Source organism: Monodon monoceros, unplaced genomic scaffold (genome assembly GCF_005190385.1).
Source record: "Monodon monoceros isolate NGI ecotype Baffin Bay Population unplaced genomic scaffold, NGI_Narwhal_1 Super_Scaffold_20, whole genome shotgun sequence".
Lineage (NCBI taxonomy): Eukaryota > Metazoa > Chordata > Mammalia > Artiodactyla > Monodontidae > Monodon > Monodon monoceros.
Window position 1 is genome coordinate 124064833 of NW_021703777.1, and position 18691 is coordinate 124083523.

Here is an 18691-nt window from a genome sequence, read left to right on the forward strand (position 1 = left end):
TGGCGTGTTTCGCCTTGGATTTATCCTGTGTGGAACTCTGTGCTTCCTGGACTTGATTAACTATTTCCTTTACCATATTAGGAAAGCTTTCAACTATAATCACTTCAAATATTTTCTTAGTCTCTTTATTTTTCTCTTCTTCTTCTGGGACCTCTACAATTCGAATGTTCGTGCATTTACTGTTGTCCCAGATGTCTGTGATACTGTCCTCAATTCTTTGTTTTCTTTTTTCTTTAGTTTGTTCTGCAGTAGTTATTTCCAGTCTTTTATCTTTCAAGTCACTTATCCGTTCTTCTGCCTCAGTTATTGTGCTATTGATTCCTTCCAGAGAATTTTTAATTTCATTTATTGTGTTGTTCCCATTGTCTGTTTGCTGTTTAGTTCTTCTAGGTCCTTGTTAAACGTTTATTGTATTTTCTCCATTCTATTTTGAAGATTTTGGATCATCTTTACTATCATTACTCTGAATTCTTTTTCAGGTAGACTGCCTATTTTCTCTTCATTTGTTTGGTCTGGTGGATTTTTACGTTGCTCCTTCATCTGCTGTGAATTTCTCTGTCTTCTCATTTTGCTTAACTTACTGCGTTTGGGGTCTCCTTTTCACAGGCTGCAGGTTTGTAGTTCCCATTGTTTTTGGTGTCTGCTCCCAGTGGGTAAGTTTGGTTCAGTGGCTTGTGTAGGCTTTCTGGTGGAGGGGACTGGTGCCTGTGTTCTGGTGGATGAGCCTGGATGTTGCATTTCTCATGGGCAGGACCATGTCTATTGGTATGTTTTGGGGTTTCTTTGAACTCATGATTTTAGGCAGCCTCCCTGCTAATGTGTGGGGTTGTGTTCCTCTCTTGCAAGTTTTTTGGCATAGGGTGACTAGCACTGTATCTTGCTGGTCCTTGAGTGGAGCTGGGTCTTACGTTGAGGTGGAGATCTCTGGGAGAGCTTTCACCATTTGATATTACGTGGGGCTGGGAGGTCTCTGGTGGTCCAATGTCCTGACCTCAGCTCTCCCACGTCAGAGGCTCAGGCCTGACACCCAGCCTGAACACCAAGACCCTGTCAGCTACAGGGCTCAGAAGAAAAGGGAGAACAAAAGGAAGAAAAAAATAAAATAAAATAAAGCTATTAAAATAAAAGATAAGGAAAATATTTTTTAAAACAAAAAAATAAAAAATAAAAGAAAAAGAAAGAAAAGAACCAATCCAAAAAACAAATCCACCAATGATAACAAGCGCTAAAAACTATACTAAAAAAACCCAAAAAAACGGACAGATAGAACTCTAGGACAAATGGTAAAAGCAAAGCTGTACAGAGAAAATCACACCAAGAAGCATGCACCTACACATTCATAGAAAGAGAAAAAGGAAAATACACACACACACACACACACACACACACACACATAAAGGAAGAGAGCAACCAAATCAATAAACAAATCTAGCAATGATAATAAGCTCTAAATGCTAAACTAAGATAAACATAAAACTAGAGACAAATTAGATGCAGAAAGCAAACCCCAAGTCTACAATTGCTCCCAAAGTCCACTGCCTCAATTTTGGGATGATTCGATGTCTATTCAGGTATTCCACAGATGCAGGCACATAAAGTTGATTGTGGAGATTTAATCCGCTGCTCCTGAGGCTGCTGGGAGAAAGTTCCCTTTCTCTTCTTTGTTCGCACAGCTCCTGATGTTCAGGTTTGGGTCTGGCCCCGCCTCTGCATGTAGGTCGCCCTCTGACATCTGTTTTTCGCCCAGATAGGATGGGCTTAAAGTAGCAGCTGATTCGGGGGCTCTGACTCACTCAGGCCAGGAGCAGGGAGGGATATGGAATGTGGGGTGAGCCTGTGGTGGTAGAGGCCCTTGTGATGTTGCAACAGTCTGAGGTGTGCCGTTTGTTCTCCCAGGGAGGTTGTCCCTGGATCACGGGATCCTGGCAGTGGCGGGCTGCACAGGCTTCTGGGAGGGGAGGTGTGGATAGTGACCTGTGCTTGCACACAGGATTCTTGGTGGCTGCAGTAGCAGCCTTAGCGTATCATGCCTGTCTCTGGTGTCTGCACTGATAGCCGCGGCTTGCATCCATCTCTGGAGCTCGTTTAGGCGGTGATCTGAAGCCCCTCTCCCCGCACACCTTGAAACAATGGTCTCTTGCCTCTTAGGCAGGTCCAGACTTTTTCCTGGACTCCCTCCCGGCTAGCTGTGATGCACTAGCCCCCTTCAGGCTGTGTTCACACAGCCAACCCCAGTCCTCTCCCTGGTATCTGACCTCTGAAGCCCGAGCCTCAGCTCCCAGCCTCCACCCGCCCCGGCATGTGAGCAGACAATCCTGTCAGGCTGGTCATTGCTGGTTGGCAGGGTTTCTCTGTGTGGGAATCTCTCCGCTTTGTCCTCTGCATCCCTGTTGCTGCGCTGTCCTCTGTGGCTCCGAAGCTTCCCCACTGCCTACTCCCCGTCTCCACCACTGAGGGGGCTTCCTAGTGTGTGGAAACTTTTCCTCCTTCACAGCTCCCTCCCAGAGGTGCAGGTACTGTCCGTATTCTTTTGACTCTGTTTTTTCTTCTTTTTTTGCCCTACCCAGGTACGTTGGGAGTTTCTTGCTTTTGGGGAAGTCTGAGGTCTTCTGCCAGGGTTCAGTAGGTGTTCTGTATGAGTTGTTCCACATGTAGGTGTATTTTTGATGTATTTGTGGGGAGGAAGGTGATCTCCATGCCTTACTCCTCCACCATCTTGAAGGTCCCTCCAAGAAATATAACTTTAATGTTCTATATATGTTCATACAATAAGTTGCTAATCTATGAAAAGGTAATTTTCTGGTGTGAAATTTGGGATTTCTCCTATGTTCATAACTCACCTCATGTAATTTTTTAATAGACTATTTTTTTTATTTTTTTTATTTTTTTTTAAGACTATTTTTTAAGAGCAGTTTAGGTTCACAGCAACTGAGGGGAAGTTACAGACTTCTCCTATACTTCCTGCCCCCATACATACATTGCCTTCCCCATTATCAACATCCCACGATGGAGTGGTACACTTGTTAAAACTTATGTACCTACATCACACAATATTATCACCTAGAGGTGATAGTTTTCATTAGAGTTCACTCTTGGTGTTGCACATTTTATGGGTTTGGATAAATTTATAATGATATATATCCACCATTATAGTATCATATAAAGTAGTTTCACTGTTCTAAAAATTTTCTATGCTTTGCCTATACTTATTCATCTCTCTCTCCTCCTTAAGCCCTTGTAACTACTGATCTTTTTACTGTCTCCATAGTTTGCCTTTTCCAGAATGTCATATAGCTGGAATCAAATATTATGTAACCTTTTCAGACTGGCTTCTTTAATTTAGTGATATGCATTTAAGTTTCCCCCATGTCTTTTCATGGTGACGTAGCTCATTTCTTTTAAGTGCTGAAAAATATTCTATTGTTTGGATGTACCAGTTTATTTACCCATCACCAACTGAGGGACATCTTGGTTGCTTCCAAGTTTTGGCAATTATGACAAAGCCTGCTATAATATAAACATCCATGTGCAGGTTTTTTGTGAACATAAGTTTTCAACTCCTTTGGCTAAATACAGAGGAATGCAATTGTTGGATCCTATGGTAAGAGTATATTTACTTTTGTAAGACAACAGCAAACTCCCTTCAAAAGTGGCTGTACCATTTTGCATTCCTACCAGCAATGAATGAGAGTTCCTATTGCTCTTTGTCAGCATATGGTGGTGTCAGTGTTCTGGATTTTGGTCATTGTAATAGGTATATCTGGCACTTATTTGGTGTAACGAGTGGTATCTCACTGTTGTTTTAATTTGCATTTTTACATAGGATTTGGAGTATCTTTTCATTTACTTATTTGTCATCTGTAAATCTTTGGTGAGGTGTCTGTTAAGGTCTTTGGCTCAATTTTTTAAATCAAGTTGTTTTCTTACTGTTGAGTTTTAAGGATTCTTTGTATATTTTGGGTAATAGTCCTTTATTAGATATGGGTTTTTTTGGTAAATATTTTCTCCCAATATATGATTTCAATTTTCATTTTCTTTATAATTTTTTTTTTTTTTTTTTTTGCGGTACGTGGGCCTCTCACTGTTGTGGCCTCTCCCGTTGCGAAGCACAGGCTCCAGACGCTCTGGCTCAGCGGCCATGGCTCATGGGCCCAGCCGCTCCGCGGCATGTGGGATCTTCCCGGACCAGGGCACGAACCCGTGTCCCCTGCATCGGCAGGCGGACTCTCAACCACTGCGCCACCAGGGAAGCCCCAATTTTCATTTTCTTGATAGTGTGTTTCACAGAGCAGAAAAATTTAATTTTAATGAAGTCCAACACACCAGTTGTTTCTCTCATGGATCATACCTTTGGTGTTGTATCTAAAAGCTCATTGCCAAACCCAAGATTATCTAGATTTTTCTCCTATGTTATCTTCTAGGAGTTTTATAGTTTTGCATTTTACATTTAGATCTGTGACCCATTTTGAATTAATTTTTATGTAAGTTCTCTATCCAGATTCATTCATGTGAATACCTAATTGTTCTAGCACCATTTGTTAAAAAAAGACTATCTTTGCTCCATTGTATTACCTCTGCTCCTTTGTCAAAGATCAGCTAACTGCATTCATGTGGGTCTATTTCTGGGTTCTGTTCCATTGATCTATTTGTCTGTTGTTTCACTGATATCACCCTGTCTTGGTTACTGCAGGTTTCAAGTAAGTCTTGAAGTGCAGTACAGTGTCAGTCCTCCGACTTTGTTCTTCTTCTTCAATGTTGTATTGACTACTCTAGGTCTTTTGCCTCTCCATTCAAACTTTAGGGTCAGTTTGCTAATATCCACAAAATAACCTGGTGGGATTTCAATTGGAATTGCACTAAATCTATAGATCAAGTTGGGAAGAAAAGACATCTTGACAATATTGAGTCTTTTTATCCATGAACATGGGCTATCCTCATTTATTTAGTTCTTCTTTGCTGTTTTTCATCACAGTTTTGTAGTTTTCCTCATATATATTTGGTTAGATTTACACCTAACTATTTAATTTTGGGGGTGCTAATGCAAATGACAATGTGTAAATGACACTGTGTTTTCAATTTCAAATTCCACTCGTTTATTGCTGGTATATAGGAAAGCAATTGACTTTTGTATATTAACCTTGTATCCTACAACCTTGTTATAATCACTTCTTTGTTCCAGGGTTTTTAGTTTTTTATTCTTTTGGACTTTTTACATAGATAATCATGTTATCTGAAAACAAATTCTTCTTTCCCAACCTGCATACCTTTTACTTCCTTTTTTTTGGGGGTGGGTCAAACTGCATTAGCTAGTACTTCCAGTATGATCTTGAAAAGCAGTGGTGAGAGGGGACACCCTTGCCTTGTTCCTGATCTTAGTGGGAAAGCTTTCAGTTCCACAGCTGTAGATTTTTTATAGACATTCTTTACAAAACTGAGGAAGTTTCCCTTTGTTCCTAGTTTACTGAGAGATTTTTTTTATCATGAATGGGTGCTGTATTTTGTCAAATGCTTTTTCTGCATCTATGATATGATTCCCAAATGATTTTTAATGTAGATATTAATAATAAGGTTAGATCACACTTCTGGGTCTGGTGAGTAGCATATAAAGAAAGATATGTTATAAATGTGTTATGCATCTCTCTTTATCTAACCCACCATATAACTGCCAAACGACAATGGTTGAATATTTACTTAACCTGAGATAACAAAGTTAAAATGAGACAGAAAAGTAGAAACCTTTAAGGAGAAATATAAGAATTCTATCAGAAATACACTAAAAACTAAAGCAAACATTTAAAATTACTATTAAAAGCTTTTCAGATATTAATCACCACCAATATTCCTACCTTTTGGACAAGAAATGACCAAATGATACTAGAAATTTTTTCAAGAACTCATGGAGTGCTTCTAAAATCATATCCTCATAGTGTACCATAAAGAAAGTCTCAACAAATATTAAGAATCAATATCATATAGACATGATCTGTGGTCTCTATTTAACCAGATTAGAAATTAGTAATAAAAAGGAGTCTAAATACCCATGTATTGGGGAATTTGAAATTAGACTTCTAAAAAATTCATGGATCAAAAAAAAGATCATAATGAATGTTTCATTTTACATGTATAAATTTGGGCATTTGTAACCAATCCTCTCCCTCATTTGCTATAGATTAGCAAAAAACCTCTGCTACTTGGCAGAAGTAAAACCTTGAGTATTTGAAGAGAAACATATGCTGCATACGTTGCTCTCCAAAGCGAGGTATGTGGCTTTAGACAGACTCCCTCTGGCCTTTTCTTAAACCTATCCAAAAAATCTACACATTAACCTAAAATACAAGACTTCATCCTTCCTGCAAGCACAGCTTAGCTTTGGGTTAGCTAAAGTATGCTTAACTTCCCTCCCTGACTTCATGTTTAGTGCATAGGTGGTAAAATTGGTAATGAAGAATAGAAATAAATAGTCAACATTAGGTTATTATGCCTCAAACTGTAGTCTGAGTTTCCTGAGAAAATCTGCTTTTTAAAGTAGCTGAACATGTCTTTCTTCAAATATACCTCTAAATCCTTAATATTTCAAACACTTCAATTAGTACAGTTTTTTTCACCAAACCAACATGACATCAGATGATATTTAATATCTTTAGAAAAATCCACTTAGCTATGAGTTACAAATGTTTTACTATAAATCCTAAGAAGCACATTCTGTAATAATCTGAAATTATGTCTTCTTTTTACTCTAAAGTGAGTTTACATAGCTCTGGTTGTTACACAGCTAAGAGTTATTTTTAAAATCCCTGCAGGTCTTACCTAGTACACATTCCTAAATAGAAATAAATAATGTTCTTGTCCCTCCAGAGTTTATAATTTATTAAATAATCCTAGACTGGGGTAAAACCCCTCTTCTTCAAAGTTGTAAATCTTTTGATAGTTAAATCAGTCCATGTAAGAGAACAAGCGAAATAGCAAGCTGACAGAAGAGGAAGTAAAACTGAAAAACAACAAACAATTAGACATGACTAATTGGCCACACTGCACCCCATTAATTTTACTTAATGTTCCTATAGTGTTAGAACAAATGACATTAAACAACCAAAAAGTAACACTGTTTCTTGTTCTAAAACTCTCAGGACCCACATACAATAACTAAGGTCTCATCATGTACACTGGTTTGTAGAATGTGGAAAAGATGTGATCATTCTTTCAGAGGTGTTTAAATATCAATAAGTCAATAAGGATTTATTGAAAACATACTGTGCAAAATAGTGTATTAGGCAATGGGGAAAATAAAGGAAAACATAAGACTCTTCTACCTTGAAGTGCTTACAATCTACTTGGGAAGATAAGATTTTCATGAAGAAAGACAGAGGGGGAGGGAGGGACTGAGAAGGAATACAAGGAGACAGAGAAAGAGAGGCGTAATACAATGTATAAGATTTATGACAAGATATAATTCATTGCTAAATTTTGTAAGAAAGATTAAAAGTGATATGGAAATTCAGGAAAGATGAGAGTTTGTAAAGTTGAAAATATCTTCCCAATCTCTGGAAATTCTTGTACTTTTTATGCCCCTGTGAGCAAGGTTATTAAATTCCATTTCATCAGATCTTCAAGTTAAATTTACATATTTAATTCCACCTCTAGTCACACAAGCACTCTTTCCTCTCCCTTCTTTGCCTACTCATCCTTGAGTACTCATTTCTTTTGGAAAGACTGTCTTTCCTTTCCCACCATCATGTATACTTTTTCTTTCTTCCTGGTCTCTCAGATGAACTTCAGCATATGGTATCAGCTACAGATGGATGCTTCAACAGCACCCTGTGCATTCTTTGTCCCAAAAAGGTAATCATAGTAAAACGTGATAAATGCCATGCATCTTTCCTACTAGACCATAAGTTCCAAGACTGCAGATAACACGTTTACCTTTGATTTTTATTCTTTTCCTAGCATCTATTACAGTTCCTGGCTTAATAAGTATCTTCTGAATAAATGAATGTGCAATAATATGTATCCTGTAAAGAGGATGTGGCATATATATACAATGGAATATTAGCCATAAAAAGGAACGAAATTGAGTTATTTGTAGTGAGGTGGATGGACCTAGAGACTGTCATACAGAGTGAAGTAAGTCAGAAAGAGAAAAACAAATACCGTATGCTAACACATATATATGGAATCTAAAAAAAAATAAATGGTTCTGAAGAACCGAAGGGTGGGACAGGAATAAAGAGGCAGACATAGAGAATGGACTTGACATGGGGAGGGGAAAGGGTAAGCTGGGACGAAGTGAGAGAGTGGCATGGACTTATATATACTACCACATGTAAAATAGATAGCTAGTGGGAAGCAGCCGCATAGCACAGGGAGATCAGCTCGGTGCTTTGTGACCACCTAGAGGGGTGGGATAGGGAGGATGGGAGGGAGACACAAGAGGGAGGGGATATAGGGATATATGTATAGCTGATTCACTTTGTTATACAGCAGAAACTAACACAACATTGTAAAGCAATTAAACTCTAATAAAGATGTTAAAAAAAATGTTTCCTGGCCTTTAAAGTAAACAATATTCAGAAGAAAATAGCAGTATAGTTTTCTAACATACCATCTGAAGGGCTGAAAGTTCTTCTGTTAGTCGAGAAATCTGTACATTATATTGTTTTCTTGTGTTTGCAACCTGTAAATTAAGATATCTATGAATTATTTAGGTCTACAGTAAAAATAATTAACATCCAATAAAAACATTTAGAATAATAATTTTGATAAAATATAACTTTTAGGGCATAAAGGATAAGCACACGATGTATTAAAGAGTCAAGAATTTATCATAACAGTGGAAGTAAGTGAACAGGATGATGTCTCCTAAAGTGTTTGTCAAATTTTGGTCTTTATAATGGGTTCTCTTTCAATTAAAATTTACCATATTAGAAATGAAAACAGAAAATTTCAAAATATTTACTTATTAATCCCTTTATAAATAATAACTAAAGTCATTACAGGTTAACATAAAAAATACACTTTTGTGAAAATATGTGTATTTCCCAAAAATTAAAAAAATTTTAGAAAAGTGTTATTAGTTTACATTTTTGCAAATTTCCTTAATGTCTATGGCTTAATAGAAGATAGCTAGACTCTCATATCTATTTCCATGTTCAAGCTGTTGTGTTGTTGCATACCATCAACTTCTGGAAGACAACCCTGCAAAGTCATGAGAGAATGACTGTGAAAAAAGCAAACTGTTTTACTATAATTATGAAAGTAGGTATGATTCTGCAGACCACCTGAACAATACTTTGAGATCTGCTACCACAGAGCAAGCCAGGAGAAAAACTGAAATATACACTAAAAATGTAATTAATAACTTTTAAGGCACTTTTGTTTTATAAACAGAAGAATATTTTTATAGTACACATCATATTTCAGTGCCACATTACTTTATAAGAAAAACCCTTATTTTAATTAGCAGTTAAATATCTTCAGAAATAGCAGAATTTATGTGTACAGAGTAATTTCAAGAATTAGTCACATCTCCTCAGGGTGGCTCCTAAGACAATATTTTTTTCTAATATCTACTCATGTTTTTAATAAATTTATTTATTTATCTTTGGCTGTGTTGGGTCTTTGTTGCTGTGCGCGGGCTTTCTCTAGTTGTGGTGAGCGGGGGCTACTCTTCGTTGCAGTGTGCGTTCTTCTCATTGTGGTGGCTTCTCTTGTTGTGGAGCACAGGCTCTAGGCGTGTGGGCTTCAGTAGTTGTAGCTCGTGGGCTCTAGAGCTCAGGCTCAGTAGTTGTGGCACACGTACTTAGTTGCTCCGTGGCATGTGGGATCTTCCCAGACCAAGGTTCGAACCTGTGTCCCCAGCATTGGCAGGCAGATTCTTAACCACCGCCACTGGGGAAGTCCCTACTCATGTTTTTAAAAAGACCATGAAGAATATTGATCCTGATGATATATCATCAGTACACATTTATGACCCAAAGGTTTTTGGAAATTTTATAGCATCTTATAAAATGGATTATTTCTCAAACATGATGTAAACCTTCTGTAGAACATTTACAACACTGCTATATATTTTAGTTAATTAAACTAGAGTTATCTTTTGGAAGGCCTGTCGAGCATATTATATGTGGGTCCATTTCCGTTCCATTTTAGGTTATAATTTAATGTAGCTTTTCCTATGAAAAATTATATTAAAAATCAACCCACCCTATTTACAGGTCAGTGACAATCACAGTTAGCATTTATTGAGATTTAATGTGTTATGAACTGTCCAGAGTGCTTTATGTGTTATTATCTCATTAATTCTCACAACAACATGATGAAGCAGTTATTATCCCCATTACAGATAAGGAATATTCAAGCTGAAACTAAGTCATGAAGGTTCCTAGAATAAAATAATTTTGGTTCTTATAAGCCCAATCATGTCTGTCTGTCTCTCACATAGTTTTTTAAAAGTGTTCTTTTTAGTATCTAGAAATGATGCAGGTAACATGAGGGCTTATGATCATAATAGTATATATATTTTGAAATCACTTATGTTAATAATTTCATAGATAGTCTTTATGAATATGTAGGAAAGCATATTAATGTATAAATATTACAGTAAAAATGAAAACAGGAATTTCTACTTTTGCTAATTCATCTATCTGACAAAATATCAAATTAAAAATTACAACCAAGGCTTTTTGAAGAAGTGGCTGGCTGATTCTAGGTCTGAGGCAAGGAAAGTACAAGATGAGAAATATCATTTATCCAGGAAAACTAGAGAGACAAATTGAGAATAAAAATGAAGACTGATGGCAATGAATCATGAAATAAAAAAATAAAAATGAATCCATCATAACAAACAAAGGGGGCAGGACTCTAGCCCTAGCCAAAAAATAACAACTAATAAATGTATAGAAAGATTGACAGAATTAGAATTTCTAATTACCCAATATATTTATTTATTTTAGACAAGGATTATCAATGGATGACAAAACCACTGGATGAAAGATTTTGGTGGAAAAGGATAGCTGCATGGTCTTCAAGTATCTTCCCCAATTATTCATAAAGTATAAAATGGAAAGATCTGGTCTTAACACCTTAATCACGTGGTCAAGCTTAGCATCACCAATGTACAACTGACATTACAGCTTCCTGATGTGATGAAGTGGGATGTAGGTATACATATCACTCTGCCAGAAATGACCGGAATCTAATCAAAACGAAACAGTCACATGAATCCAAACGTGGAATATTTTGAAGGATTCTACAAAGGATTCTTTGTCATATACAAAGGAAGGCAGGGGACTGGGTTAAATTGAGGGAGACTACAGAGACGTGGTAGTCAAATACAATGATGCATAAACATGGATTGGATCCTGAATTTTAAAGACCAAACAGCTATAAACAATATTTTAGGGAAATTCGAGTGTGAATTGAAGTAATGTTGATTTTTTTTAAGACATGGTAATTGTGGTGTGGTTGTGTAGCAAAATGTCCTTTTTCTGGGGAAACAGATGACAAGATGAAGTGTCATGAGGCCTGCAGCCTATGTCTGAATGTTTGGCACAAGGGCAGAGTGTGTATGTAACATAAAGAGAGGTGGAATGGGTGTAGCAAGACACTAAGAGTTTTCTGGGTGAGAGGTAAATAAGTGTTCATTATACAGCTCTTTCCTTTCTATGGGTTTGAAAATTTCTAAAAATAAAAAAACTACAAAATTCACGAGAAACAATTTCTCATAGTGATTGAGAGTAGAGCTCATCGGCAACCCAGTTCTGCTACTTCCTAGAGGTGGAACCCTAAGCAAGTTAGTTAACTACTCTGTTTTTCAGTTTTTTCATCTTTAAAATGGGTTTTTGTGGTTTCTTCCTCCTAAACTCACTTTACACTTTTTAACTTTACCACACCACTTATGAATTAATTCATATCCATACCAGAGGAAAAGGCAAATAAATGTATGTCTTCCCTCTCTCTTTATATGAAAGCAAACTTATATTTCCAAGACAGTTTTAACTTTCATAAGGCTTGCAATTCAAACTAAGAAACAACTCATTGCTTTAACACAAAAAAATAAGATTTAGTCTTGATAATCGAATTGCAAACAACAACACAATTCACAAATCATATAGGTATCTGCATGATGCGATTGAAACAACGCTAGGCTCAGTATAGCAAGGAGAAGGTGTGAGTCTAAGTTCTGGCTTTAATTAGTGTACAATCTTGAGCTAGCCAATACCTCTCATGGGTTTCAGCTTCATTACAAATAAAATAAGAGGTTAAAGCAGATTTCTCTTGTACTCCAGTCCTAAGATACTGCAAGTAACAGTAGGTTTTCTTCTCTTGCTTCTTGTATGTTCTAAGTTTCTTTTTGACCCTTCTTCTTTACATCATACTTCAGGTGTGTTAATCTTCACTATATTCCTAGCCTAAATCTCTCTCCTTCCCACTTGCCCTACCCCCTACCTCTACCTCACCCTGGCACCAATGTTAGGGGCTACTATCATGAGATGATTTTTATTTGAAATTTAGCACAATTGATACAATCAGCTGACAAATAATTACCTAGGTCCACAAGGCAAAAACTCAGGTAGTATCTACTCTTAAGCTGTGAAATTCTGTAAAATTTTGAATTTTAAATATAATTAAAACCCCCTTACTTCCTTCCTGGTTCTTATGGCAGCATCTTGCACAAGCCGAGAAACTGTTTCTTTCATTTTCTCTATATCTTCTTCTTTTTGCTTCTCCTCAAGCAGAGCCTTCAGAAAATAATAATTTGATGTTATTATAGGTCACATCGTTATTAATAGAGATTATGTAATAAATGGGTAAACACCTATCCACTAATCACTTTCTTGAAAGCATACCTCTTATGCGAAACTTCTGAGACATCTCCACTTTGAGATGTTGCCTAAGTTATGAATGATATTTATTTTCCTTAACCTCCTCACTGACCTTGTCCTAACTAAAAATTTATTCTTTTCCTTTGATATTTGTTTCAGCCAGTACCATCACTCTTCTAATCTCTACGGCTGGGAATTTAGGGTTATTTTTAAATTTTCTTTCTCCTTTATTCCCTATGTAAAATAAATAATCAAATCTAAATATTATATTCTTGGAAAAATCTCTTAGATTTCCCTTTCTTTCCATTATTTGGTTTTATTCAAATTATGTCCCTTGTCACCTCATACCTCCATCACTGTAGACACCACCTACTTCCTCTCCATGAAATTTCTAACCAACCAATCACTTTCACCTAAAAAACCAACCAATCATTTTCACCTAAAAAATACTCTTATAAGCCTAGTTCTGTTGTCAGTCACATCCCATTTCTTTGCTTCCCTGTGGAGCAAAACTCCTCTAAAGTCTGCACTTGCTCGTTTCCAAACCTTTCTGTTATGTTCACTCTAATCAGGCTTTCACCGTCCATGATCTCTATACTGCTAACCCATGAGAGTCAATTTTGCATAATTATCTTATTGATCTGTCAAACAGCACTTGAGATAATGGATTACTTTCTTTTCTTCGTTTTACTTTCTATACTTGGCTTTTAGCACACCCTAGTATTGGTTTTCCTCTTAACTCACTGATTATTCCTTTTGAGTCTGCAATGCCGTTTCTTCCTCTTCTCCTGAACCTCTCTATTATTGAACTATCCAAGTCTTAGTCCTTGGTCCTTTTCTCTATCCACATCCACCCCTTGGTGGTCTAATCCAATCTCGCAGTTTTAAATACCATTTATATGCTGAAAAGTCCCAAGTTTACATGTCTAGTTCAAATATCTTCCTGAGCGTGGAACTCCTCCAATTTTAGGTTTGAATGAATCTTTTCTTCTTTTTTTTAATAAATATCATTATAGAGTAAGCAGCTCCGTGTTCTGATCCCACTATCTTGCAAAGATACCATACACATTCCTATCTCTGTTTTTGTTGTTTAATAAATTTCCTCCTACTTAAATAGGTAAGCTAGGGAGAAGTAATAGCTGTTTTGATATAACAATCTTGTCATGGAGAATGGGACAACAGGGAAAAGGGAAGTTTCATAAGAAACTATGGTAAGGTTGTGCTTCCTACCTGTTTGTATGATTGGTTAAGAGAACTTCTTGGAACAAGCAACTGAAGGTGGGAACCCTCTGGCAATTAAGCAATAAGTCAAGAGGGAACTTAATACTGTAGCCATAAACAGGCAATTTACGGTTCAAGTCCAATTTGTGGACTTGAGACTTGGATGAGAAGACTTAAGGGACAGGAATAAGTATTATTACTACTACCTTCTCTGTCCATTGTGCTCCACACAAAATATTCATCTTTATGACCTGATGTTAAGAATGCTCATAGGCTTTGGAGGAGAGAGAGAAACAATTCTGCCCTGTTCTTAATTTTTCTACTTAACTTAGGAGTTTAGACGAATTCCCAAGCATATTATGTATTTTGTGCCTTTCATCCATTCTACAAGATCACAGAAGGGAATAGTATCTGAAAGGTATAAAAAGCACCTTAGCATTCCCCAGAGCTTAGATTTGGATAATTGTTTCTTTTTTATTTCTGAGTAGCTTCTTACCATGCAACTTATAGCTTGTTTTATTTTTAATAGTTCTCTTGGAAAACCATCTATCATGTAAAAAAGAAAACATAAATAAAACAAAGTATTTCCTTTGTAATCCCCATATGTCCCAGTGGAGTACAATGTATACACTATGAATTCAATAAATATTGATTAAATGAAATAATAATTTAATGATTGCTTCGTAAGGGAGCCAGCAACATTAAAAACATCACTAATCATTACAGAAATGCAAATCAAAACTACAATGAGGTGTCACCTCACACCGGTCAGAATGGCCATCATCAAAAAATCTACAAACAATAAATGCTGGAGAGGGTGTGGAGAAAAGGGAACCCTCTTGCACTGCTGGTGGGAATGTGAATTGGTACAGCCACTATGGAAAACAGTATGGAGGTTCCTTAAAAAACTGCAAATAGAACTACCATACGACCCAGCAATCCCCCTACTGGGCATATACCCTGAGAAAACCATAATTCAAAAAGAGTCATGTACCAAAATGTTCATTGCAGCTCTATTTCCAATAGCCAGGAGATGGAAACAACCTAAGTGTCCATCATCGGATGAATGGATAAAGAAGATGTGGCACATATATACAATGGAATATTACTCAGCAATAAAAAGAAACGAAATTGAGCTATTTGTAATGAGGTGGATTGACCTAGAGTCTGTCATACAGAGTGACGTAAGTCAGAAAGAGAAAGACAAATACTGTATACTAACACATATATATGGAATTTTAAAAAAAAATGTCATGAAGAACCTAGGGGTAAGACAGGAATAAAGACAAAGACCTACTAGAGAATGGACTTGAGGATATGGGGAGGGGGAATGGTAAGCTGTGACAAAGTGAGAGAGTGGCATGGACATATATACACTACCAAACACAAAACAGATAGCTAGTGGGAAGCAGCCGCACAGCACAGGGAGATCAGCTCGGTGCTTTGTGACCTCCTAGAGGGGTGGGATAGGGAGGGTGGGAGACACAAGAGGGAAGAGATATGGGAACATATGTATATGTATAACTGATTCACTTTGTTATAAAGCAGAAACTAACACACCATTGTAAAGCAATTATACTCCAATAAAGATGTAAAAAAAACCCACAAAACTATTTTGTGACTTCTATAAACTAAATACCATTAAATGAAAGTGGTAAAAGATGTGATATGTGGTAGCATAGTAATCTCAATTATTAGAGGGTTAAAAAAAAAGGAGCAGTGACATGAAGGCTCCTGTTAATAAATCTTTATAGTTAATTTAATTCCTGTCAATTAAGCTTCTGCTCTATTAGAGTAATTGTGTAAGTAATGAAGGCGAAATAAAGATTAATAAGATTCATCTGATTCAAGTGACTAAAATATAGAGTATACATACTGCGGTAAGTACATTAACAGATTTTTTTTAAAAAAGTATAAGACTACAGGGGATGAAGATTAGTTACACAAGGATTGGCGACATAAAAAACATCTAATGAAAGTTTTAGGAGAGGGTTGACATTTTATCATATTTTATGATGTTAAGTCTTAACATCAAGAATGTATCAATAGTATGCCTATTAATGGTGAGCAATTTCATTTTTACGCATTAATTCTGTAGTTACTGAGTCCCTTACTATCAGGTCATATGGGGGAATGTTCAGTATTTCATTATTTTATTTACTATCTATTTATTATTATTTATAAACATGGTTACTAGTTTTCTTACCTGATTTTTTTGAAGGTTAGCTTCTTCTAGGAGTTGCATGCTATTTCTGGCTCTTACAATAGCTTCGTATTTCTCATTTTCTAATTCATAGCACTTTGCTTGTAAGTCTCTGGTCTGTTTTTCCAAATGTATTTTTTCTGCTCTTAATTGGGTAGCTTCTTGGATTGTCACACATAACCTAAAAATTAATAGTAATGTTGAGAAAGTTAAATATTTTTAAAAAGGAGGGAGATAGGAGATTTACAGAGTATCTATTACAGGACAGGCATTATTCCAGTTACTTTCACATGTATCTTCTCATTTGATTCACAGAAAAGTTCTGTAAAGTAGGTTTCATTATTTCCATTTAAAAGAATAACAAACAGAACCAGAGAGCTTAAACATTTAATTAAGGTCATATGAATAATGAGCAGTGGGACTTAGACTGAGCCTAGATATTATGACTCTGATTATGTTACATTTTCTACACTTTCCTACTTATGTTAACTCATACTGTCTTATACAGTTACATGACAGTGTTATAAAGCAAATCCTTAAAGAATAAGTTGTTCTTTCTATTTATATGGTCTTTTTGTCTTTTAGGTTTTTACTTGGCTCCCCTTTACTACTCTCTACCCAGGTAACCCTTGTTAACTTACTAATGTGTATCTTTGAATATTTTTCTCCATGTTCACAAAATCATATGATTTTTATATACACACACATATACACATAAATATACATACACAGTATATACACATCAATCCACAGGTTTTTAAACACAATTTTTCATGTTATAAAAATTAAGATCATAGTATATACCCTTTTCTGCACTTGCTTTTTTTATTCAATAACACCTTGTAAAAATCCCTTCAAGCAATACATCCAGAAACTCTTTCCTTTCCTAATCTGACGGATGCAACTTCTCCTCACTGTTAATTTGTATTCACTGTTAATTTGTATCTCCCTAATTACTGGAGAGTTTAGGCATATTTTAAAAGTTTGCTAGCTATGTGAATGGTCTTTCAATTTCCTCCTCATATCCTTTGCCTACTTTTTCCTGATGGCTTATTAACTTTGCTTGTTCTTTTATAAGAACTTTTTGAATATTAAGATACTTAACCCTCAGTCTGTTCTGTACACTGCAAATATTTTTTCCCAAATCTACTTTTTTGTTGTGGCCTATTGACTCTATTTAGGAAATCTTTATTACACTAAAAATGCTCACTTGAATACAGCTAAATTTGACTATTTTTTTCAACATCTGGGATTTCAGTTTTTATAAAGATGATCTCGTTTATCCATAGATGGTTAATGTAAGCTCCTAGATTTCCTCAAAAAAATGTTATGACTTTAATATTTTTACCTGTAAATCTTCAATCAATCTGGAATTTACTTCTGAATGTGCTATAAGACAGGAGTCCAATTTAACTTTCTTCCAGATTGATAGCCAGTTGTATGAGTACCATTAGTAACTGATGAATTGAAATAACCCCTTATATCTAAAATGTGCAAATGTCATGATTTACTTACCAATTGTCACGATTCACTGATCTATTTGTCTAGTCTAGGCCCAAGTCATATTAACTTGATTATAGTGGCTTTATAATATGTTCTGGTAAGACAGTTCTTCCCTTGCATTACACGTTTGTTTTTTTCCAGGCATTTCTTTTCTAAGTGGTGGCATGAGAAGCCATAATGAACGTAACTGTATTTTCATTGTCACCCTTGCATTTCCCAGCTTTTGCATCACACATTTAGCTCTCCTATTATTTGCCATATTTAGGTTTATTAATGTTGTACCTCTTTCAAAATGGTGATTTATTTTTTCATTACATAAGGTCCCTCTTTATTCTATTTACTGTTTTTCCCATTAAACCCTACCTTATGTAATATTAATATTGTCATTCCTGCTTTCCTTTTGTTTACAGTTGTTAATATTCTCCACTGACACCTTTATTTTAAATTGAAAACAAATCTTCATCTTTCCTTTCTTGATACCTTTGTTCTAGTTCATTTACTCTTTAAGGTATTTTCTAAAATAACACATTACTAGGCTTTAATCAAAATCTGCAGGTCTCTGCTTTCTAATGGAATACAGTCCTCTCATACTGTAATGATTTACGTCATGACATGCTCCACTCCATCTTACTTTGGTTAAAGCACTGTGGTAGAAGATGAAGCAATCTCTACCTCTCCCACAGAGGTACAGGACATCTGGCACTTTACTAGCACAGTTCACCCATTCACTTCACCATAGCCTCTTGGGGGCCAGGCAGAGGTGGACTCATGAAGGGTTTATGCCATCTTCATCTCCCAAGAGTCCATGTGTCTCAACAGGGCAAGCTTTGTTTAGGACTCTGTGAATTCCAATCTTCAGTCAAGGCACTCTGACACTCACCTCCAGGCTTCACACCCACACATGTCAGAAAAAGCCTTGCAACTAAAGGATTTACATGTATTT

The 18691-nt window shown here is 36.2% G+C and overlaps 1 protein-coding gene across 3 annotated transcripts in view; it reads right to left on the minus strand.

The window, feature by feature from the left end:
* SCLT1 (sodium channel and clathrin linker 1) overlaps positions 1 to 18691 on the minus strand; it is a 253924-nt gene that overhangs the window by 99466 nt on the left and 135767 nt on the right. For all 3 annotated transcript variants that reach the window (XM_029235194.1, XM_029235192.1, XM_029235193.1), the window contains exons 12-14: positions 16249 to 16426; positions 12639 to 12737; positions 8600 to 8671 (exon numbers count right to left, since the gene is read on the minus strand). In XM_029235194.1, coding sequence (XP_029091027.1) covers positions 8600 to 8671; positions 12639 to 12737; positions 16249 to 16426 — 349 coding nt within the window. The remainder of the gene's footprint in view (positions 1 to 8599; positions 8672 to 12638; positions 12738 to 16248; positions 16427 to 18691) is intronic.